Raw genomic sequence first — 24,450 nt, forward strand, 5'->3', positions numbered from 1 at the left:
GGCCGCGGTTGCCACGGCAACGAGGATGCCCGGCCCCGCCGCGCGGCCTGGTTTTTTGGGTGGGGCGCGGTGCGGGCGGCACGCACCGGGGTGGGGAGGGGGCGTCGTGGTGTGCTCGGTGGTGGGGCGGCCCCGGGCAGTGGGGCTGGGCATAACCACGTAAACACAACCCATGTTCCAGTATATAAACATAAATCACATCCCAGTACATAAGCAAGAAGCACGTCCCAGTGTATAAAACATGAACCACATCCCAGTGTATAAAACACGAACCGTGTCCCAGTGCATAAACCACAAACTGTGTCCCAGCGCACAAACACAAACCACGTTCCAGTGCATAAAACACAAACCACAGGGTGACGTGCATGCTACGCGCATGACATCACTTTCACAAACAGCCTGGGCCTGTCCTGCATGGACCTGGCTAATAGCCCTTGCCAGAAACGCACAGTCCCACGTGACCAGTTTGCTCGTTTCTCTCCTTTTTTATCCGTTGTGTGGCACCTGGTCAAGGTGTGATGGTAAATCTGGTGAGTGAAGGCCATGGTGGAGGACCCTACCTGGCAGCATGTCTCCCCCGCTTCCCACCTTGTCCTTGCTAGGGTTACGAGGAAGGTCAGAAATGCCTGAAAGTCCCTGCTGCAGGCAAGGACGTTCCCAGCTGCCAGCCCTGCCCAGCCTCTCACACCACACACACTGCCTCATCCCGTGCCTTACCACCTGGATTTACCCATGCTCTGCCACCCGGCTGAGTGCAGCAGCAGGAAAAAGGAAAAAAAGACAAAAAAGAAGAGCATGCCCAGCATGAGCCCCAGGGGGTGACAGCCTGGGTTAACTCCTGCCCTGTCATGGAGCTGCTGCCTCATTCAGGCCGATGCCATAGGCTTATACCCACAGGTTTATGGTCAGGAGACTAAAGCAGGTGTCCGACAGCTCATGCTAGGCCAAGGAGGCGATTCTTCTGGGGCATCCGGAGCTAACCCAGTTCAGCTGAGGATACCTCAACAGCAAATACCCATCCCAAGAAGCAAAGCAAGCCTCGGGCAGACCACTGGCAGAGTTAGAGCCGCCAGCACATTATCTAAGCACCAACAGCAAAGTTAAAAGCCGCATTAAGCCAAACGAGAAGTGCCCCAGTCTATTACCATTCCTAAAACTCAGCTTTTTTGTCTCTTGTTCCCTGTTTCCCCTTTGTGCTTGGACTTTATTCCCACACAGCAGCTTTTTACATAAAGCATTGGGTATGCATCTTTAAGACTCTGGTGGAGAAAGACTTATTTACTGCCCAACATTGCCTGATGCTGGATTATGGAAGATTCACATTATTGCTATGCATCCTGGGGCAAATTCTACCATTGTTGCTATGTGAAAGGTGTCAGGGTTTTCAGGTAGCACAGTCCAAATCACATGCAGTATCTCCTTACAATTCCGCTGTATGCCACCCTGTCAACCCCAGGCTCCTTACGACAGTAAGCTGCGTTTCTTCCCAGCCCAAGCTGTCACTGCTGAAATATATGCATGGCTTTCATGGGCCTGATTTCTCTTTAACACAGAGAAAAACACTTTGGTGTTCTTTCTTATTACCCTGTTGACACAACATTGGTTTTATTTTGTTCCTAGACAGGCCAGCAGAGATGAACATTGCCTTGCTAACACTCCGTTAAAGAAACATCTACCCGCATGCTCTGAATGGCTTATTTGGTTCTTTTTATACATTCCGGAGAGAGAGCTTTGTCTCTGTTTGGTTTTCCTTTCCCCGCTATTTCTCATATCTGTTTCAGTGAGATAAAGAACTCCATTGCATTCAGAGGCTACACTCTTTTTCTAACAATCCACACTTTTTTTTTTTTTTTTTTTTTTTTTTTTTTTTTACAGCTTACCTGCGCTATTTAGTTGCTAGAAGGGAGAAAGAGCATGCTTTAGCTGGTAACTGGCACCAGCAGGCTACATTTGGGTTTGAAATACACTTTAGTTGCTGCTTTCTGTAGTTACAGATCAAGCAGATAATAACAGATCTCTGTGTTAACCTCTGCTGGGTCAGTGCTACAAGTGTGAGAAAGTGACTGGTGCATTCCCTGGCCTAAATTAAAGACAATCTTAATGGGGACTGTACAAGTCGGAGAACTGGTAACACAATATAGTCTTTCACCTCTAGGTGCCAGTTTGAATTCAGTCCAGGCTAGCGCCGATTGAATGCACTTATCTGTTGCCTGCCTCATTGTTCAAGGGAAATAAGTTTGACGGGTCTCAATCTACTCCTCCTTAGAAGACAAATATTCGCTTGCCAAAGCCTTTACAGCCATGGGTGACCCTCGCTGGCAGGTTCCCCTCTTTCCCACAGCCGCCTCCCCTAGGATTAAAATGGCCATGGGAACTGCAGTCACCTCTCAGCTTGCTCCCTCCCCATCTGCTTGGGCAGGGGATACCTACAGCGGCTCTCATCCATGCTGGAGCTAGTTTGTGCCCTCAGCCCAGTGAGATTCATGTTGTGACAGAGCAATCCAAGCACCATTTCATTATTATCATACGTTTAGAGCTGGACGTGATCAACCTCACCAGGAAAATCATCCTCAATATCTGAAAAAGTTCCAGTCACGGTCCTTCCCCCATGACTCTTGCTTCTCATGTGCCACAAATAAACATCGCCCGCCAACAAGGGTGGCACTTACCAGGGTCTGAGCTGGTACTCGGGTTTGTAGATACCAAGGCCAGAAGGGAACTGCTGCTAACAGCCAGAATACAAGCCCCAGACTCCCCTAACTTCAATTCCATCAGATCTGGAGCAGATCTTTCAGGAAAAAAAAAATAAAATGCATATACTCTGAAAAAGTTCCTGAGGCAGAGAATCAAACACAGGCTGTAAAAAAAAAAATCAAACAGCTACTTACTCAAAATGTTAAATAATTAAAAAAAAAAAAGCAGGCCTCATTCTAGTCTGAGGCACCTAAACCCAATTAATTCCCAGCTGACACTGATAATGAACTCACCGTGCCCAGGAAAGCAACATCAGTGTCACGCATGGGGACACACTGAGATCGCAGTACCGCGCAGGGTTGCACACCGAGCTAATGGCATCAGCAGTGGCAGGAGCATCGAGCAGACTGTTCGTTACCAGAATAATTTCCCCCCATTGAAATCACCAGAGGTTTTTAGGGAAGATGGGGGGAGAGTTGAAACATATGCAGTTTTCTACTTTTGCTTTTTGATCCTTTTGCTTATGGGTTTGGCAACCGCAGCTTTCTTCATCCTCGGAGATTATTTGACAGTTCCTCAGAGTCTTCAGTTTTCTCACAAATCTCTCTTCCTTTCACTTAACTTAAACATTTTGGGCCAATTTAATGATTTAATAATGAGAAATAGAATTGGAGCTTTAATAAGTGTTGAGAGAAGAACTTTTCATTTCATCTGGGGATTGAGAAGGGCGCTAAAGGTGTGAATCCTGTTAGCCCTGCTGGCCTAGCCGAGCTCCAGCATGTGAGAGCCCAATCCTGAGAGATGCTGAGCGCTCGCTGCTCCCACTGAAGTCGGGGGAGTCCCGTGGACTCGGAGCTCAGTGCGGATTTGGGCTCCATAAGACACAAAGTGAGCACATAAATCCACAACAGCACTGTCTCGCGGATGCCTGGCTAATAACTTTAAAGCCCGGCTTCATTTAGTACTACCGCCAGCTGATCAACTCCAAGCAGCTTCTCGCTACACCATTAATTTAAGGTAACAATTCACTAAGATCTTTGGTTCCGCACAAGCGCTTCCCAAAATCACTTCTTTGGTCTCTGTCAATTATCTGAGACTAATGCAGCTTGAAGTTACCTTTTAGAGCAAACATTACTCTGCTGTCATAATTCTAAAATACTATCAGTAGCCAAAAGACAGGAAGGATGCTGCTTTCAGCTCCAGAAACTCAGGCTGCAAATTCAAATGGAGAAATAAAAAATAAATCAGTGCTGGTGCAGACTGAAGATCAATTGGATTTTCATAGTTTGGGAATTGCTAGCCGTGTTCACAGGACCAAATGGACCTCAAGCCTTTTACTCATCCGATTTCATTTTCTGGATGACTACTATTAGATAAAGGCAGGTTCTCAGGTGCCTCTGCAATGCTACCGGCCATCAAATTATATCTGGCAAATCAGATCTCACACGCTCGGGGCTGGACTCGCTGGCTGGCTGCTCCCTCACCCTCTCCATCGCAGCACAGCTTCCCTCACCGTGCTGGGGGCAGCCGGGCAGCCTCGCTCTTCTTCTTCTTCACCTGCCGTGCCCAAGAGGCTCCTGCTGACCCAGCCTGAGCCCTGAGAAGGGCAAATTTGGGCACGGGACATGCCCGGCACCTTTCTCCAGATGGCTCAGATCTGCCCATGCAGTGCACCTGCGTGTGGCACCCACTTGCCACCCCGTTTGGGATGTATCTCCACGTGGATCACTACTTCCACTCTGCTAAATCAGGCAAAAAGGGAACCGACAGACAGAAATGAGTGCAGACATGGAGGCGGCTAGGTCTTCTCCTGCCAAATGCTCTGGGTTTGTAAGTAGTTGTTACAATGAGACCTAGAAGCGCGGCTGCTCTCTGATTTTGGAATGGGACTTTGGCTGGGAGCGCAGGGCAGAAAGAGCGAGCTGTATCTTCCTGTCTTGTGTGCATAACAACTCCATAACAGGTCTGGATATCACTTGGAGAACGATGCTGGCTGAGCTTGTAGGCTGCCAGCATTCATAATAATTAACCATTAATGTTAGCAAACACTTGGCAAATCTCCACCAGCTTTCATCCCAAGCTCTCAGAGTCCTTTGCAAACACGAACAGATTAAACCTTGCCAGACCCCCTCCAGACCTACGCATTAATCCAAAACATTTCGTCCACTTCTGGTCTCCAACAGGGTACTTAGTAACCACCGTGAGGCTCAGGAGGACTCGGATCAGCCCCGTTTCGTGCAGCAGAGCTGAGACCCAGGGCGGCACAGGGCCGTTTCCAGAGCTGTCTGCCGTGACAGCATCACCCGTCACACCTGCTGGGGTTGGTGGCAGCTTGAACATCTGGTTTGCCATCTTGCTGCTGCTTTTTAACAGCTCCTTGGGGACAAAATAAAAAGACAAAAAATAAAAAAAAGGGAGGGGGTTCATTCCAGAATAATGATTCTCCCTTGAAATACACTGTCCACTTGAGGGAATTATAATGGAATAGCTTGTTCAGAGTAACTACTGTACCTGCTAAACCAGCAACTTCCCCCATAAAGGCACTCTGTACAAGCTCTTTATGCTTAAAGTTTAACTTCAAAAAGAAATATCCAGCCACCTGGCCTGGTCACACAGCCAGCAGCGTGTCACGACTGTTTGAAATGGGCAGCAAACAAACTTTTTTCCCAAAAGAGAGCAATTTGATTTGCAGGACCTCGTAGCACAGACATTTGGTGGCCTCCTCCTATGCCTGGCTCCCTACCATGCCGTGACCTCCATTTCGGCTGCCCGAGGGCTAAAGACATCGTGGCTGATCCATGGCCAGAGAATAAAACCAGAGGCTGTGTGCTCGTCTACTTGTCCCAGTTTAGTTCAGCAAGCAACAATCAGAGCATCCTCTACGGCTGCTCTCAGTAACGCGCAGGGGTATTTGCCGTAGACTCTGGAAGAACAATCGGTTTTAGGCAGACAGATCAGTCATCTTAGTGCTCACCTGGGAATAAAAGGTCTTTTTTTCTTTTCCTCCCCCAGTTCTTTCCCCTCATTTGCATTCACTTTTGGCTTAGAAATAAATTGCTTTAAATCTCGGCTCAGCAAGAGCTAAGCCTGAAAAGCCAGAGGACTACATTCATGAACATTTCCTGGGAGTTCAGGCAAAAGCCGATTGGAGACATTTCTTTCTGAGGCTGAGCAACATGAGGAGGAGCTTTTGGGGGATGAATAGGAAAGAGAAAGGTGCTTGGAAGGCAGAGATAGAGGAAGAGAAAAGAAGGAAGATAAGAGGTTTGAAAGAGCATGGCTCTTGCCCATGGTGTGTCTAAATTGCCTTCTCCTCACCAATGCCCAGACATTTTTTCTCCCCGGTACCCTAAACTCAATACCTGAGAAAGTGAAAATCCAGCCGCCACAACAAGAACGACAAAGAGCCGTGGTCCATACAAAGTGACTGAAGCAGGAAAAATGTAATATTTCAAAGCAGCCTAAGTCAAGAAACAAGAAATGTTCGGTCTTTCAGTTGCAATAAAACATTGTTTATCACGTTGCAAAGGGTACTTTTTTAAACACAAATGGCCACGCAGTGCCTTTAATACATGGAGATATTTCAAGATAGGCATGATATAGAAAACCTAGGCAGGAAATATGTCCTGGCTAATCTGACAGTTATCTCTTTTACAGCCAGCTCCTGTCATTTCAGTCTTTGGGAACTGCCAGCTACATTGGTAACTGCAGACCTAAACGTAGCAGAGGAGAAAGCCTTTGTTAATTACGCTAGCCTCCTTCATTTTGTTCTGATCTGGCCTTTGCAGGGCTTTTGGAAAGCTGCTGCTCTGCTGCACGTCCCTTTGCGCCTCCAGCCCCGAGGCAGCTGCGGATCGTGGCAGGGCAGGGGATCCTCCTGCGCTGCTTACCGAGAGGAGCTGTGGCAGTCCTGCCACAAACCAGACCATTAACTCAGCTGGAGCATGGCAGATTCCCCTTTGCAGGAAAAAACAAACAAACAAACAAAAACCTCCCTGGAAGCTGTATAAACCTGCCCATTGTCTGATCCGGCAGGGACGGGGCTGATTTTCCCAGCGTGGTATCAAGTTCCCGAGGAGCCTATTTATACCGAATTCGACAGGGCTACTTTGTACCCAGGAGAGTCCAGCCCTGTATTTTCAATCAGTTAGCGGCCATCAGGCTCTAATGGGGTTGCTGGAACCGTGGGTGCTTTGTGCTCTGCCCAGCAGGCGTTTCAGCACGCTGCCCCCGCTGCTCTGCTGCCTCTCTTCACGTTGCAGCTCCTCGGTTCCTTCCCGATGGTTGCTTGCAACTCCTTTCGCACATCGCTGGCCCGATTCTGCCTCCAGCTATGCCCGTGGGGCAGCAGGGCATCTCCCTCGCTTTGGAGGGGTGTCTGGCCGACGAGGTTTACAATCTGGCCTCCAAAGGCTGGCTCTCCATCTGATGGGCAGGGCTGCCTTTTCCCTCAAGTCGAAGCCATATTTTATGCACCATGAGAAATTTCATCACTTTCGGTGTGTACACAGGTGAAGGACAGGAGAGAAACAAATACATTGCAGGTGATTAATCTCAGAGCTAAACGGGAGCTGATGGAGGGGACTTTCTTCACTCCTGTCAGCTGGTTCGTGACACCATCACCCCGAGTCTAACACCGCAGCAGCCCATCTTTGCTTCTTTGCTCATTCCTAAGCTTAGAAACCAGCTCAGCTGCTGGCCTCCACCAAGGAGACCTCGCCCACAGGTCTCCTCCTTTTCCCAAAGTGCGTTCCTGCCATTCAGACAATCACCCCAGAACCATCAAAAACTGATCACCCCCTGCCCACAGCTGCACTTCCCAGCACTGCATTTATCTCCACCCGCTCACATACGATGCTGGGTCTTCCAGACCTTTTCTGTAACTCAGGAGCTCAGCAAAAAAAAAAGCAAACCCCACTAGCAGCTATTCTCTTTGCCTCTTCCTTTGCCCTTTGGGTCACTTACCTGGTGAAACACGTAAGGCTCAAGGAGAGAAGCAGACTTGGCACGGCAGAAGCAGGGAAGCTTTCTGTGGATCTGAAATAACTAAAAATATTCCTATCTTTCAGGATAGAAAAACCTTTTTCTATTTTGCCTATGCTATTTGGTTCAGTAAGTGCCCCCCAGCCTTGCTAATACCCTTGCCCATGCGACCTCAGGGGATAGAGCAGCTTTTTATCATTAGGTGAAAATGGCCCTGCCTGGACAAGCAACACAAATGTGGGTTTTTAGCGCAGGAGGAGAGATCCCTTTGGTTAGGAACCTGCCTGAGTGCAGCAGGGCCGGCCGGGAACAGGGGCTGGAAGACAGCCAGGGGGCAGCAGGAGGATCAAGCAAAACGGTAAGAAAGGAGAAAGCAAGGTATTACATGTTAATAGAGCTAATCTTTGGCTCCCGGTGGAATTTGCAGAGATATCTTACTAGAATTACTCAAGTTTTATCAGGAGACAGCCATTCTGGGAAAGTGCCTTTTGGACAGCAAAGCGCTCTAGATCTTGAACCGCATTAGCATCAAGCAAAAGAGGCCCCCACAATAGTTTCAAAGATGAGGGCAGAAAGTGGGAGAGAAGAGACCATGAGAGATGTAAACCCATCCCGGGCATGCAAACGCACACGAACACAATCCCCAGGCGATGAGCAGCATGCCATCTCTGCCAGTGGTCCCTCCAGAGTGTAAAACCTGTAGGTTTTTACCAGTGAGCAGAAAATCCAGGACCCTCCACAGACACTAGAAGAGGTATCCAAAATGACAGCAGCTTTTATCTGTCCACCAGTACTCTGAGCCGCATTTCTGCTCTGAGTGCAAACACTCTGAACAGAGGGGGGAAATGAGAAAAAAAAAAAAAAAAAAAAAGAGAAGATTGTGCAAGGGACATGAAAAAAAATCTCCTTAAAATCCAGACCTAGATATAAAATACCATATAGGTGGAACAAGCTAACAGGAGAGATAAAAAGCAAAGATGGAGAGAAAACAGGTGGTTTCTCATCATTTTTTCCTGACATCCCCTGTCTGAGGAGATGACTGCAAGATCTTTGGAGAAGCAGAGGAATAATGTCTGGCTCTGTCAAGTTCCCTCTTTATTCACTGCGGTGATGGGGTGAAAAAACATCAGGTCTGATAAATGATTCATGGAGCCTTTTCTTCTGCTAATCTGTAAATAAAATTTAAAAAGCAGCTTCTTTTTGATGAATATATTCCGCTGCTCGTACGAACACGTCGGCCTTTAGCAGCAACATGGGTGCTCTCAGACGTCTCTGGCGCTGCTCTCGGTACTTGGGAAGCCCAAAGCCAGCTCCTCGCTGAGCTCCATGCGATGGCTTTGCTGCCTGGCCCCGGCTGGGGACCTGTCCCTGCGCCCCCCCCGGGCTCTGGTGGAGCCCGGCCTCGTCTCCAGCCTCACGCTGACACCGTCACCTCTCCGCTTGGCCAGGGAGAGAGAGGCTAACACCCTCTAACATCCCGTGGATTTATGGACGTGGGGGCGTGAAGGGACCTCTGTGAACATCACACACGACGTCCTGCGTAACAAGCTCTAAATCCTCTCCTTCCTGCCGTGCACGTTTTGCTGCTGTTTGTGTGGTGGATGCTGATTTCATGCAGGGTTGGAAACCACCAACAGGCCCAAGGTGCCCACCTTGGGGCATCGCTCCCTGCCCATCCTCAGAAGCAGCAGCTCCTGCAGGCGCTAACACCACGGGTTTGACCTGCAGCACCTAAACCTCAGCACTGGTTAACTGGTTTAGGAAGGCTGTAGCTACTTTTTTTCTGTTTTCTCCTGTTCCCATTCAGGTACAGATAACGGCAGCACCCTGGGTGCAGATGCAGTCAGGCAGCAGAGCCCTGGGACAGCCACAGCACCTCCTCCCTCCCAGCTGGGTCTCTCCCCAGGCAAGCCGTCTCGTGACTTTTGTGAGTGTGGACGGGGAGGAAAAGAGGAGAATAAGCATAATTATACAAGGACATCTTTTATTTCAGTACATTCAAGACAAAAAGAAAAGAAAACAATTCGAGAACAGGATGTACCTTCACTCAAGCCTTTATCTCCCCTGCCCCTCTCCATTTTCCTCTCTTCCCTTTTACAATCAGAAATTGCATAGAATTTGTTTTTTCAATCAGAAAATTCAACTCGTCGCCGTGAAACCCACGTCTGCACCGAGTGGAGGGCGAGCTGCTGCTGTTGCTAGGGAGGTGAATATTGTCCTCACATGAGATCCCACCCCGATGGGTTTTCTCCAACGCCGCGCGCGGCATCGTCGCTGCTGGACGCGGGCAGTGAGCCGCCCCGGGCGCTGCGTGGGGCACGGGCATGGGGAGCTGGTGGGAAGGGTGCTCCCACCCGGTTCCCTGCTCTCTTTTCCCCCTCCTCAAAGGGCTCCCCGACCCACACCCCAAAAAATAGAAGGGAATTAAAAAAAAAAAAAAAAAAAAAAAGCTAAAGATAACCCCAGAACTAAACGAAAGACACAGAACCCCTGAAATTCCAGGCGTTTCAAGGCCTCTTTGAGTTCACTGTGTTGGTTGGTTGGTTTTTGGCATTTTAATATATATATATCTATGTATATATATATATATTTGTATATATATATATATGTACGTTAACAACTCCTCAGATGGACTTTCAGCACGTGCTGTTCCTCGCAGGGAGCACGTCCCATCCCTTCCTCCCTCTCTCAGGCCGCCTGCCCCATTCTAGAAAGGAAGAAGTTTAGCACCTGGAACCTGGTGCCTTGGAGACTAGGTCCTGGAGTACCCCAAACGAAACGAAACAAAATAATAACTCCTCCCTTCCCGTCCCTCGTCCACATCAAATAAAAAGTCCCTCCCCCCGCCCGATGCGAACACCCCCCTGTGAGTCTGTGTGATGGGGAGACAGCGGCCTTCCTGCTGGCCTGGGATGGAGAAGCTCCAAGAAGAACTCTCGCCCCCGGGTGGGCGATGTCTGCTACACGAATTACCCGCCTCGTCCCCTCCTTCCCACCTGGGAGCTGCGTGGAGACAGCTGCTGGAGGCAGCCCAGCCAGAGGAGCTCGCTCCTGGTGCCTCAGGTTTCGGCGAGCCGCGCGTCCTCTCCAAAGCCCACCCTCCGGCCGGGCTTGTGCGTCAGCCCCAAGGCGTTCTGCCGTGCTCTGGAGAAGCTGGGTAACTGCTTTTAATTTAAAAACGAGTTTGACATTGTACAAGTCCGTGTTCTGTAAAATGGAACAGGACCCTCTCGGCCCACCCCGGCTCCCCCCAACCGCCCCCCGGCTTTACTCGGGCTCGCTGCTGTTGGTGGTCTTCTCCCACTCCAAGCTCTCCTCGCTCTGCGCGGGCGAGCCCGGAGGCGGCCGTGCCCGGAGCCCCTGAAACCTGCGGCACTCGGGGCAGACGCGGATGTGCGTGCAGCCCCGGGCGACCAGGGCAGCTTCTTGTGCCAGTCTTTGTGCCAGGGGGTCTGGCTCTCCCCCGCTGCACAGCTTCCCGTTGCTGAGCGTGGTCGTGCTGCGGGCTCGGCGCTCCTCCGGGATAACGGGGCGAGTCCGTGTCATCCCCCCTCGCCTCCGACGGGGGTGGAAACTGTCCTTGCAGAGGATGATGTCGCGCAGCTCCGTCACCATTTCTTGGCACACCGACACCTGGAAGGCAGAGCCAGGACACGCTGCTCACCCAACCGTGCTGCGAGCCCAGCCACCCTGCCTCTGCTCTGGATCCCGATGCCAAAATGCCACGGGATCAGGTTCTAGTTTGGCCACTGGATTTTGATACCAGCACTTGGACCCTCACGTTTGTTTTAGCCCACGAGATTCCACCTCTTGTTGGAGACCCTTCTGGATCTCCAAATCAGCTTGGGATCCAAACCTGTCGGAGGCAGAAATTCTCAGATGTTCCAGCCTCCAGGGAAAGTACCTGGATCTTGTGCACCTCTGATCCCTTCAACAGCCCCTGGAGCATCCCTACAGCCTCGATCTTAGGGTGCAGGTGTGCATGAGATGTCCCTGAACTTCAAACCCTGCCAGATGCACCCAGAGCTCTCCTGTGTTTGAGGTCTCAGCACTAGGAATGCCATAAGCACTTTTACCCCCTCGGGACACTTTCAGGTCTTACCTCTGACTGCTCAGAGTGCCGAAGGCTCCACAAAAATTCCAGCATTGCCATAAAAATCGCTACGATTAAGCCACAGATGAGAACCACGAAGATTCCACCAATGTTCTCCATCCCCAGGCCTAAAACAAAGCAGAAGAGACAGCGCTGTGGGGAGGCAGGCACGACATAAATTGCAGGCATCATTGTGCAGAAATCCCAACCCTTTGCTGTTAGCATTGCGCACACCCAGCCAGAGACCAAAACCACGGAGCCAGCACTGTCCTATTAATAGCTGGCTGCATGACTCAGATGGCAAACCAAATGACTTGCAATAACTGCACGATCGAAGACGCATTCTCAGAAATGATGATTTTGCAGATAAACAGCAAATACATTGGAGGAAAGTACAAAGCAATTTGTGGACAAACCGAAAACAGGGGGGAAAAAATGGGAGATCAGTCGGGTACATTAATCCCTGCAAATTATTCACCCAGCTCTAGTTGCTTTGAACTTTGCGACAGCAGATGAGCAATGCTGTTAAGGAGGTAGAGATGACGAAGACAAGAAAGGGCTTTAAAGGAGGCTGGTACGAAGAAAACCTCCTTTGATCGCATTACAAAGTGCTGGTGAAAAATGATTACAGCTGCTTGTGTTGCAGTAGCAGGGAGAGGTTCCAGACAAGACCACGACCCAGCGCTGTTTGACGTGACTTGGTGGCCATGTGGGGATGTTGCCCAGGGGTACCTGGTTAGGTCCTAAACCTGCCTGTCCCAAACAGCTTGTGCTCCAGAAACCTCACTGCCGGAGGGAAAACCCAGCCCTCAAGAACCCACCCCGAGCTTCCCACGTGCCAGGGATGTCACCTTGCTTCCCACCACGACTCCTGTCCCCCCAAAACTGCCTGAGCCCTGCAGAATGGGACCGAAAGGGTGCTGCAGCAGGAGCTGATCCAGGGAGCAGTGCCTGCCTCTTAGCGCATGCTGCCCAAAAAACAGCTCTGCTCTCCTCGGCTTCTTGGGTTTGGGTCTCAAGTGGCCAGGGCTCCTGATTGGGCTGATTACTAAAAAGCATGCGGTGTTTTGCACCGAGGTGACGGTATGAGGCCATTACTCAACAAGAGCATCTATAAAAACCTTCCTCTCCCCTCTGTAACATTAAATCAAAGTGCAAGAATCAATGATTTATTGACTTAATCTCTGCATGGCTTTTAGACATTAAATCTCACCAAAATCCTTGTAAATCGCTGACCTGTTTTGTTCTAAAACGTAAGAGGTCACAATTCTCCCTCCTTCTCCATCATTCTTTTGGCATTGCCTCCAGAGCAATCCAGTGACTCTGTAAATCAGCCCATCGCAGAGACGTTTCCACTAAGACAGCAATTACAGGGCAGAAAACATATCCCATAATCACAGTTTAGACCCAAGACAAAGGCCATCCTCTCCTCCCAGCATCTCTCAAATCCAAATTTAAGGCCAGGATCAGTCTCTCTTCATCCTTCCACGGTTCTGCCCGGGTGTCAGATCAGATACCCGTTTCCAAGCTTACCAGACAGGGATTTCTTTCCTCTGTGGGCAGTTTTTATCCCCTCTACTACCTCCCTGCCCAAATCCTTGAGAACACCTACGCTTTGTCTCTGATAGGATACAGCTGGGAATTTATTAACGAGGCGAACAAACCACCGGAACCTTCTCCAATCCCTGTTCCACTGTTCACTAGGTACATGGAAGAAGAGCCTCCATCCTTCCTGCTTGCCTTCAAACAACTATTTTATTAGGTTGTAACCTTGCCTTGAGGCCAGTTGTCTTGCTCTGGCCCAGCACCTCCTGCCTCCAAACCACCAGCCAGGGCTACGCGCGGGGCAGCAGGAGGGATAACCAGCACCCCATCCCTTTGAGGCCTCATCCGGCCAGCTCACAAGCTTCATGCACAGCCGAACGTCTGCTGTATCGTCAGGAAAACACGAGCACAGTCGTGCAGCCGGCTCGGCTCTGTCTCTGCACTCGGAGAGGTCAGAGGACCCGCCTTGTGACTGGGCACTGCTGGCCTCATAGAAAATGCTCGCCGAGGAAAGGGTGACTGCCAAAACGAAAAAATGCAGCAACTGCGGGAAGCTGGCAACTGCTGTCATGCTGGGACATCAGCCTAATGTGGTAGCTTTTATGGCAATTTGCATAGCATTACCCAAAAGAATTTGCTCCTCAGTTTACAGATGTAGTAATAAAGTCCTTGTGTCCCTTCCCCCAGCTGTCTGAAAGGCGCTTTCACTCGGAGCCATTAAGCGGCGGGCCTGCGGTGGAGATCCATCTCCTTTGCAGGAACCCAGGATTTTGGTCTGATCCCTTCAGCCATCCATTTTCCCATGTAATGCTGCAGACATTCATTAGAAGCTAATTTCCCCTCCATATGCCTCCAATATTTGTCATTTGGTTGTTCCGCTATCTTTGCCCCAGGCAAAAACACACAGCATGAGGCACCGCAGAGCTGTTTGGCTTTCTCCTTGAATTGTGAAGGAAGGAACCTCGGGTCAGGAGAAGGGGAAAAAGCGATTCTCCGGCGGAAAACCCAGCAGTGCACACGTGCAGACGGACCTTCATCCTTGCACCACTGCCGGGGATGCTCCTACCTCCTGGTCCCTATGGTGAGCCACGGGCGGGGGGCGCAGCGTACCTTTGGCCCTGTGGTCCTCCTCCTTGGGACATTTGCCTCCTTCCCACCACTTGCGCTTCAGGATTTCCAGGCGGTTGTTCTCCTGCAGCTGGAGAATGGCCAGGTCGAACTCGTCGCGGAACACGGAGCCTGCAAGAGCAAGAGGCAGGCGCTAAGGCACCGCTCCGGCCCGCCTGCCTCCCGCTCGGCCCCGCGCGCTGCCCTGCCACCAGCCTGCCCCGAACGCTCCTCCCGGCACCTTGGGAGCTCTCTTGCTCCGTGCCAGCCCTCAAAACCCACTGCTCCCCTGCTACGGCTGTCCATAAATTCACCTCATTTGCAGACAGCAGTTCTGCCTGCACCCCAAGACCCACATACGGCACTTAAAGGAGTCTGTAGCCAGGGAGAGCTTTGCTAGCCTTGCTCTAAGGCTCCTGTTTCAATCTGGTGCACTGCAACGGCGCTGGATCCAACCTATGTTCACGGGAGAGGATGCTCAGCACCCAGCCCCACTGCAGGCCCCGTTATTCCCGGGGCCAGAGCTGCAGAAGAAGGGCCGTGGGAACGGCAGCAGCTCTCCTGGTAACTCTGCACTATTGTCCTGGCGAGCAGCTTTCTGCTCCTCTTATCTGCTACGATTTCACTGCTCAACAAGACAATGTCAGAACAAATTTAGTCATGAAAGTACGGATTTGTACTCACGATCGGGTTACCGTGACTTTACAAGCTTACTCATGTCAGCTAAGCTATAGTAGCTGCCTGTGCGAGGGTTCTTGCGTCATTCAGCTCGACTTTGTGTGGCTACACAAGGTGCTCAGAGGTCAGGGACCAGGCGTCGAGCCTGAGAGACTGGCCCAAAGATCAGCGATCGTTTTGGATAACAACCGCTACATCCTTTTCTTTGCTGCCCTGGGAGATGGGCTTCTCTTGTTGGCTCTCCTATTTCAAAGACAAAAGCCCTGCATTTGGTGGAACCTGATCAGTAGATGAGATAGGACTGAATCGTCCAATTCTCTCTCTGTCTGGGAGTTTTAAGAACCACCAGCTGTTGAGACACTACAGGAGTTGCACCAGCATTACTTTTACAGCACTTCTGAGGTGAAACGAGAAGCACAAAACGATTCAAAAACCACTGGTTCAAAAGGGAAACAGTCAGCAAAGAGCATGTATGCAGAAAATAAGCAGCAATCTTGAAACATCTTTCACACGAATCATTTAAAGAGCCGCAGTCACGTGTCACCTGGCTCCGGACCAGAGCAGGGTCTCGCACATCTGGCCCTGAGCGTGCACCTAGGGCAGCTGCAGTGCGTTTGATTTTCCTCCTGAGTTTAAAACAAAATGACCCTGGGCAGAGCCGTGAAACGTGACCTCGGCCTTAGAGCCGGTTCAGCCTTTTCAAATGCTCCGGTCCTCTGCTGACAGCTGAGAAGGACTAGAATTTGTCTTCACTGCCTACCGACGGGCATGCCAATCCCGTAGCCCTTGGTGTCCAGAAGGCCCCCGACCTGCGTGAGGTTGCAATTGCGCTGACGATAATACTCGTTCATGGTGGACTCCAGCAGGAAGGCGTAATTGGAGTTCAGCACACGCGCGATCCCTTCCTCTGTGCTCTTCACGAAGACGCTGGGCTGCTTGGAGTACATGTAGTTCCACATCCGCTGGTACGTCTGGTAGCGGGAGTTCTGCCGGAGAGAGAAGGCAAGCATGGATAAGTGGGAGCACCTTGAGGCGATGTACGCCCCGAATTAGACCCTCCTGTAAAAAGGAGGGTCCCCTTTCGTGATGGAAAAAGGGGTCGAAACAGATCTGGTGCCTGATTCGCACACGGCTGCCTAACCTCCAGTTATTCCAACGAGATTCAGAGGCCCAAATGTCTTGGTGGATTTGAGACTTTGTTGGCAAGGCTGGGCATGAAATGCATACCTAATCCCAATTAGTTCCATTACATCTCTTTGCATAAATTCAGTTTGCAAAAAATGCAGTTTCCGTAACTGTATTGCCAACAACCAGAAAAAGCCAGAAGAAATAGCTGACGGATGGCTTCTTTAAGCCACTGAACGCTTCCCATGCCCTTGTGCTCAGCAGGCCACCAGAGACAGACATCACCAGCCCGAGAAGAGCACCGAGGTCTGGGCACAGAGTCAAAGCTCTCTGGATTTTGCTGCTCCCTGAATCGGGATTTTGGTGCAAAAGGGAACCAAAGTGCCTGCTTATGAGAACTGGGGGCTTTTGGCTGAACGTTGGTTGGACACAAAGCAAGGTGCTCCAGCAATGGGTGCTGCGGGGCGAGGACAGCCTTGGCCATGCCTGCTCAGCCCACTGCTGCACTTCAGTCACCATCCTGACACCCAAGGCAATCAGATCCCAGCAAACGGGGCTGCAAATGGTCCGAGAGCACTTTGCACTCGTTTCTTTTCCACCACCAGCTACTCCAGCACGCACCAGGCACCACAGGCATGGTTTTAGCCTTCAAAGTCTGCCTGGGAAGAACTGAGTGCCTCGTACACAGACACTTTATTCACTTGGGCTCTTCGGCTCATTTTAGGTGTGACGTTCTGCTTAAAAGTAGCTTTTTGCCAAACCCCTGAAGGGCAGAAAGGCTGAAAAGCTCAGGCTCACTTGAGATGTTTCTCAGGCTTCTTCCCAGTTCAGCTCAGACTCAGTGGAAAAGAGAAGTGAGAAAAGCTTTCTCTCTCTCTCCTCTTGGTATTTCAACATGTAATAAACAAATAATCCTCGAGCAGTTTTGTGTACCATCAGAGCACTGCAGGAAAGATTCACTCATTTGTTTCCCTTCTGAATCCAGGAGGGAAGCCAGAAATGAAACTGGGCTAAATAGCATGTATCAAGTTTGCACATGCTTGACTTGTGTGTTTTCAGTGCCCCTGACCCCATGCAAACTCTGCTTTGCACCAGCACATTTCCATAAGCTGGCCTACCAGGGGACTGCAAACATTTCTTTGCTTACCCAACCTGAGGGACTCTGACAGAGAAGCTAAGATCACATCAAACATGCACAGGGACATGGAAATCCGACTGCAAACGCTCGGCTGCTGAGGACCACGTTGTGCCATTGCTGACGTGGGGATGTGCACCCCTTTCTCACCTACGTGGTGGGGAACTCCAAACGTTAAGTCACTTTTTGAGTCTGAGCTGAAAGGTCTGCTCCCTTGGGGTCCAGCACAGATGTCCTGAGCCCAGTCCTCCAGCATCCCAAAAGCATGCTGGCTGCTGCCTTACAAATCCCTACCTTCCCTAGCCTCTGCTGTGCCACCTCCACCATTTACCCCGTCGCCACACACGGTGGAATTAACCCTGCGCAACCAAACAGCCAGGGAGCTCCCCAAATGTCTCCTCAATGCCAGAAACCTGGATGCCACACACCAGAAAGAGGCCTGGCAGGCTGGGGCAGCATCCAAAGCTGACCGAAGGGTGCCCTCCGCACCCCCTGCCCCACTTAGCAGAAGAATGGGGTTTACTTGGAAGAAGGTCATGCTGGAGCCGCCGTGAATGGTGCCGTACTCGATGGCTGTCTGGTCAGCCAGGTCATCCACGGATTCGATGGGGACATCCATCCGCTGCACGGTGAGGAAGGCTGCCAGGTTGGCCGTGTAGGAGGAGATGATGATCAAGGTGAAGGCCCACCTAGGGAAAGAGGAAGCGAGGACAGTGAGAGAGACAGTGAGCTGAGAATAGAATCATTAGGGTTGGAAAAGCCCTCCAAGATCACCTGGTCCAACCATCCCCTACCACCAATGTCACCCACTAAACCATGTCCCTAAGCACCACGTCCAACCTTTCCTTGAACACCCCCAGGGATGGTGACTCCACCACCTCCCTGAGCAACCCGTTTCAATGCCCGACTGCTCTTTCTGAGAAGAAATGTCTCCTCATTTCCAACGTAAACTTCTCCACAGGCTGTGTCTGACCTCCACCCCCATCCCCTGCCTCTCCATCTGACCCCGAGGGCTGCCTTCCTTTCGAGGAAGGCTGACCTTCTTACCAGACTCCACTGACGCAGCGCGTGGACAACGCCTGGGGGGCGATGGTGGAGCCTTGCTGCATGAAGCCCCCGACTGGAAACCACAGGCTGTTGCCGAGCGAGTACTGGTTGATGAGGAGGTTGCATCTGCCTTGCGAGCAGGGGTGGGGGCTGTACCACTCATACGGCGTCAGCCTGGAAGGAGAAATAACAGGTAGCTCAGGTAACTTGCTAGGAAACGGGGTGAAACTTGGGTGAAAAACAGCAAAAAAAAGTATATATAAAAAAAAAAAAAAGGCAAGTTGAAAAGCCCTAACTCTCCTGGAAGCAGATTTTTCTGAGGAGGAAACTCTTTGCTGTCAGTCGATGCCCAGGGCTCAGAGCTGTGTGAAATGCTTGCTCTGAGATTCAGGAGCCAGAGGTTTTGTTGTGAGATTTGCAAAAGTTTTGAGAGGCTGTGCTAAAACCTGGCCAAGGGCTGTGGGGAGGCTGAAGGCCTACGTGTGAATTTGTAACGCAGACAAGAGCGGCAATAATAATTCCAGAAGCGCACGGTCTCAATGCAGAATGGAAATCAGGCATCTCCTGCTGCATTCCCTGCCAGAGAAGGAGCATCCATGGGAAGTTCCAAAGCAAAATATGTGAGACCTGGCCGAACATCATCATCAAGTAAGAATTGTCACAAATGGTTGCTCCAAGAAGGTCTGGTTGCCCCAGCAAGGTCTAGATCTAGGTCCCAGGTCTGGTTTGAAGCCAAGTGTTGATGTTTCAAAGCATCACAAGCTTTCAGCACTCACAGGGATGGGACAGGGGTGGGAATCTGAAACAAATGACAGCATGTCACTGAAGTGATGACAGCCTGGCTCTCTTTTTTGGGCTGTTTTCAATGCTCGGTTCCCTGGTTGCTAAGAAAGTCGTCTAAATCCTACGCTGCGGTTCATTGTATCGCTAATGGTTAGCAGAGCTGGTTCCTGGGCGGCTTATTTTGGGGATACTGCAATACAGCTGCAGGGCTGTGCCAGACTGTGCAGCATTTCACCCAAACGAAGTGTCAGCTTTCAGCCCTGCATCTCCCACCTCACTGCAGTGCTGGTTATGGAGGTTATTTCTTGAAGACCTCGTGCTGGGGCCCAGGACTGGCAGTAAGACAAGCACTGAGCTGGGACAGAGCTCTGAAGTTTGCAGGGTCAGGAACTCCTCACGGCCGAGCTCAGCATCCAAACCTCTGCCTCCAGAGGAAGCCAGGCAGAGGCACCTTGCTGGAGGAGGATGTTTAAAACATGGAGAGGGGCTGGAAGGGCTCCACATCTCAGTCTGCAGAGTGCGCGGCTGCATTATTCAATGGTTTCTTCAGGACCGTGCTGCTGAGGCTGTAACGGGATTCAAAGAAAGCCTTAAAGCCCTGTCAGCATGACGACTTCGGCCATGCTAAGGGACCAAGTGACAGCACAGCTCCATTTTCGTAACGAGGACTGGGCATTAACCACGTCCCAACGCAGCGCTCGAGCCCTGAGCACACCTCGGTGTGCATCTCCAGCTCAGAGCCTACCTGAGAGCGAAAAGCCCCGTCCGTGGCACCCAACTCCAGCAGTTTGCCACGAGGTGAGGGCAGGCAGCCCCGCAGCACCGCCCCTGGAGCGCTGACCCGGTGCCTCGATGGGAGACGCCGCAGAGAAGCTCAAAGCGCTCGGTGACATTTTTTAAGGCTGATTTAAATTAGTCATAGGGAATCTGAACTGAGAGCTGTCAGGCGAGGCTCTGCACGTCAGCTGGGAGGCTTTGGAGGGATATTAATGAACTTCCCCGTTCTGTACACACTACATTTTGAAGGACTGACACACGTCCTGCAGTTCGCATTAAAATCTCTCAACGCATTCGCTGGCATCTGCCCTTCGTGGTTGAGACACGTCGTTGGGTTTCTCTTTTGCCATCTGAGAACCCACAGCCAGCAGCACCATTTGCACAGCCCCTGCCCTAATCCCAATCCTTGTCCCACTCTTCCCAGGCAGTTTTTGGCACCACGGGGGCCACGCACGCTCCTGTCCCCCCCATCCCAGCCATGCCCGTGGCCACCCAGCGCTGCCACCGGGTGATGCTCTCCCAGCAAAATCCCCGTCCCCAGCTGGGGGCTGGGACCACCCTGCCCCTATTGCCGCGTCCCCTGAGCTGGTGGCCTTGGGGACGTGCCCACGTGCAGCCCCCCGCCACGGGGCTGGGAGCGTGACGCTAGATGGCACCGCGAGGAAAGGAAAGGCGGCGGCGGCCGCATTACCGAGCAACCAAGAAGAGGACACAGCTGACGGCCAGGTAGGCGAGCAGCATGAAGAGCCAGACGCCGGGGGAAAAGGGGTCCAGGAAGGAGAAGTAGCCAGGTTTGCGGCCCTGGAAGGGAAGCAAAACTGAGTTTGAGCTTTTTTTTTTTTTCTATAAATCAAGCAATTCGTTCTTAAAAGGAGACAAAGAGACACACCTGGCCTGATGGTGACAGTGGCTGGGAGCTACAGAAGGGAAATAAAAGAAAGAAAATGGAGATTTGCAAAAGTCTCGCAGGGGTGAGACACGGCCACGAGCGAGCACGCCCTGCAGCAGCTCCCCGCCGGGATCCCTCTCCTAAGTCCACTCCTCCCCCTACAAAAACAAGGGCTTTTGTTCCTCCAGGCAAACAAGCAGGTGAACTGATGGAAAGGCATGACAACCGCAGCCCTCTCTCCTCGCTGGCAGGGCGCGCTGCCCCGCTCGCCTGCGGGATCTGCAAGGGGGGAGCCCTGGGTCACCCACCAGGCTTCACACCGCACGTGGTGGCTGCGAAGGGGCACCCCTGGGTGCCAGCAGTGGGTGGGAGCGACAGAGTGGGGAGAAAACATTTTAATGCAAAAAAGAAAAAAAAAACCACCCTTTTGCAATATTTCTGGCTTGCTTTCTTCAGCCTTGAAATGTTCCTGCTGTACAAAACTCAATAAAATTATTACTTTTATCTCTGAGAACACGGTATTTTTATCTTCAGGATGCGTCAGAATTTCCTGCTTCTACCTCAGCAACACCACCTTGGAAAGGAGCACCTTCCTTCTCCCAAAGTACCTTCCAAGTTTCACAAGGACACTGCCACCACCGAAATCTCGTCGAGTTTAGTGACGTTGGAACAAAGGGAGGATCGATTTCTGGAAGTTTCTCGCAGGCTGAACACCTCCCGTTCTGCTGGGAGCATTTCTCCTGCCGCCACCAGCTCCGCGCACGCAGCTCCTCTGCAGCACAGCCTCCTCGAGGAGGGGAAGCAGGCGCTGGTTTATCTCTGAGCAAACTCAGTGCCGCTCGGTGGAGAGGCAAAAAGAGAGTAAAAGCCACAGGAGTAAAGAAAACAAAACCCCAAAAAGCTCTCTGTGCAGTCTGTAATTCCTCCGTGGAGCAGAACGCGCTTTGTTTAGGCACCGTGCACATCTGATGCTCCTCTCCCACCGTGTTCAGGCAACATTCATCGGGCTCAGCACTCTTCTTCGCTTACTGTCTCCTCCAAAAGGCTCCCAGCAAAAACTCACAACTCCTAATGTGGGGCTAAAAGCATTCGTTAAGGCTGTGCGCAGGTGAGCAAAGTCAGTCCTTGCACCACAAAACCTCAGGCTTTAGGGTCTGGAGCCCTCATTTTTCTGTAATCCACTGCCTCCCTCTGCTCATGGCACACACAAACTAATAAATAGCAGCTGGTAACAAAAACCACCTCACTCCAGTTGCTGTAGCAAACCCGGTGCCTTGGGTAGACCAAAGCATTTTAGAAGTGCACTTAATCCCAAGGCAGTGAACGATTTTCTGTTTTCACAAAAAGTCCCCAGGAAACATAGATGAGTTTTGTTTCCTTACACAGCGACAAGAGGGGCATTTTAAATTCCTTCTTTTCTATAAAAAGACTGTTTTACTACTGAAATATTCCTACACTTATGCAAAAACTGAATTTCACAAGGTCTTGAAATTCTTCTGAAGACTGAGATGTTGCTAGAAAAGGCAATAGTTGTTGCACAGAGACCTTCCTCTGACAAAAATATCTAGGATACTGTGATATTCTCAGCTCCAGTCACCAGCTGGGACCGTAGTATCTCTGAAACCTTCTACAGCAAACTCTGCCCTACAAATTACACCGTAACATCTCGTCCCTGTATCCTTAAGGACAAGAGGAGCTGGAGGCTGGGATCTACAGTAGTATTTTCAGAGGTTCTGGCTTGTTAAGCCTTGTAACAAAAAGATGAGTTAGGAGTCAGTGGTTCACACCTTTCCGTGTCCATTTTTGACTCGTGATGCCAACTGGGAGCCAAGGGTAGGTGTTACCAAAGCTTCTTCGGCAACCACACGGCTCTCCTGAGTGCCCCACGCACCCCTAATTCCCTTTATCACCTACAGCAAGGCTCGTTCCGCTGCCTCTCCCTCCACAGGGGTTTGCAAGCTCAGATACAAGCTTGGGAAAGGGGAATTACGAGGTGGGAAGGCACCTCCTGCCTTCAGCCGAGCAAATGGGAGCTTCTCCAAAAAAAATCGGCTCCGAGCAGCTCATCCTTGCCCGGCATCCCAGAGCCAGCAGGGAATTCCCAGGCATCGTCGGCGTCTCAGCCGAGGCTCCCTCGTGAGATGCTCCTGTAGCAAAGTCCCTTTCTGTAATTAGGGCCTCAACGTCTGCTCCGTGTTTCCGGGGCAGTTTGTCAATAAATTATGCTCATTAGGGAAATTGCGTTGGAAGCTGGAAGTTCCAGGCTTGGCAGCGAGTCTCTCCTGTGACTTGCAGCAGTAGTAGTTCTGCTTCTCTTCAGCTGCAGTCATTTCCAGGCTGCTGCTACATATTCTTTTCATTCACAGTCGTGGATAAGAATAAAGATATTCTGTTCCCACGGAGGGCACAAACTCTCTCTTATCTGTCTGTTTTGAAGATGGGACTGACAATATCTGGTGTCTGTCAGATATTTTTAGCAGGTCCCAGTACAGTGTTGTTAATTGGAAGAGCTATTTTTCCTGGAATAGAAATGTTCAAAGTGCCCAATGATTGATGAAGGCCTCCTGCAGATCCTCAGACAGAGGCAGGAGGGATTCACTCACCCTCTTCGGGGGTTCCTGGAAGTCCTCGTGCTCGGCCAGGCAGGAGGTGGGTTTCTGGAGGGGGCAGATATTGGGGTCAGAGCCTGACTGTGCAGGACATGCGGGGAAAAGAGGAGGAACCAAACGTCCTGCTGGGTTCAGCAGGGCTCAGGCTCGTGGCAGACACCTTGAGCTCCTTGTTTGCCCCCCAGCACCATGCGCTCACCAGGACAGCCTGGAGGGACTGGCTGGGGAGGAGCTGTGGCATCGGTCCCCCCCAGTTCTTGCATCTTCTGCAGCAGTCAGAGAGCCCCTTCGAGCCTCAGTTCACCTGTCCTGAGCTCAGCTCTTCCAGCGTGCTCACTAAATCGACGCTTTCCCATCTCAAGGGAGAGCACGGCAAAGGTTTTCAGGGCTGATGACCGAGGAGCACGTGCAAGCTGGTCCCTCAATCCCTTCCACAGAGGCAGGTGTGAGCAAAACCAAGCGTGTGCTACAAACAAAGCAGCCTCCCAACATATCTCCGCGCAGGAAAAAAAAAAAAGCAGCAGGCACCTGCCAAGGAGCACCTGTCATTACCTCCTGCCCTCCGCAGGGCCCACCAGGATGGGAAGGCAACAAACAAAGCGAGCCTTTTCTCCTCGCAGCCCGCGAGTCAGAAAGCCTATTAGAGCCCCCGCGTCAGAAATCCATACTTGATTATATCACAACGAGTGGAATTGAGAAAAATGACAGCCCCATTTAAAGCTGCCATCTTCGGTTATGTGTGATAAGAGGCGCAGCGTGGTGGCTGGGCCGGGTGGGTGGGGAGGAGAAAAGGGGGAGAAAGCATTTGCAAGCGGAGTTATATGGAAATTAAAATAAAATGTCATCACGCTGGGAGGAGACTAGGGCACAGAGGCTACTCCTCAGCAAGAGATGCATTTGTGGTTATTTATTAGCCTACGTCTGAGCTGCACCGCGATGAACATGCGTCAGCTGCAATTCCTGACATTGCAGGGACGTCTGCTGG

General features: G+C 51.2%; 1 protein-coding gene across 1 annotated transcript in view; it reads right to left on the reverse strand.

The window, feature by feature from the left end:
• Positions 1-10,760: 10,760 nt before the first annotated feature.
• The window catches only part of GRIK4 (glutamate ionotropic receptor kainate type subunit 4), a 108,283-nt gene continuing 94,593 nt past the window's right edge, over positions 10,761-24,450 (reverse strand). The window contains exons 13-19 of the mRNA XM_035555685.1: positions 20,659-20,768; positions 18,408-18,581; positions 17,884-18,049; positions 15,861-16,086; positions 14,426-14,554; positions 11,780-11,898; positions 10,761-11,310 (exon numbers count right to left, since the gene is read on the reverse strand). Coding sequence (XP_035411578.1) covers positions 10,945-11,310; positions 11,780-11,898; positions 14,426-14,554; positions 15,861-16,086; positions 17,884-18,049; positions 18,408-18,581; positions 20,659-20,768 — 1,290 coding nt within the window. The 3' untranslated portion in view covers positions 10,761-10,944. The remainder of the gene's footprint in view (positions 11,311-11,779; positions 11,899-14,425; positions 14,555-15,860; positions 16,087-17,883; positions 18,050-18,407; positions 18,582-20,658; positions 20,769-24,450) is intronic.

This window comes from Cygnus atratus, chromosome 22, assembly GCF_013377495.2.
Source record: "Cygnus atratus isolate AKBS03 ecotype Queensland, Australia chromosome 22, CAtr_DNAZoo_HiC_assembly, whole genome shotgun sequence".
Lineage (NCBI taxonomy): Eukaryota > Metazoa > Chordata > Aves > Anseriformes > Anatidae > Cygnus > Cygnus atratus.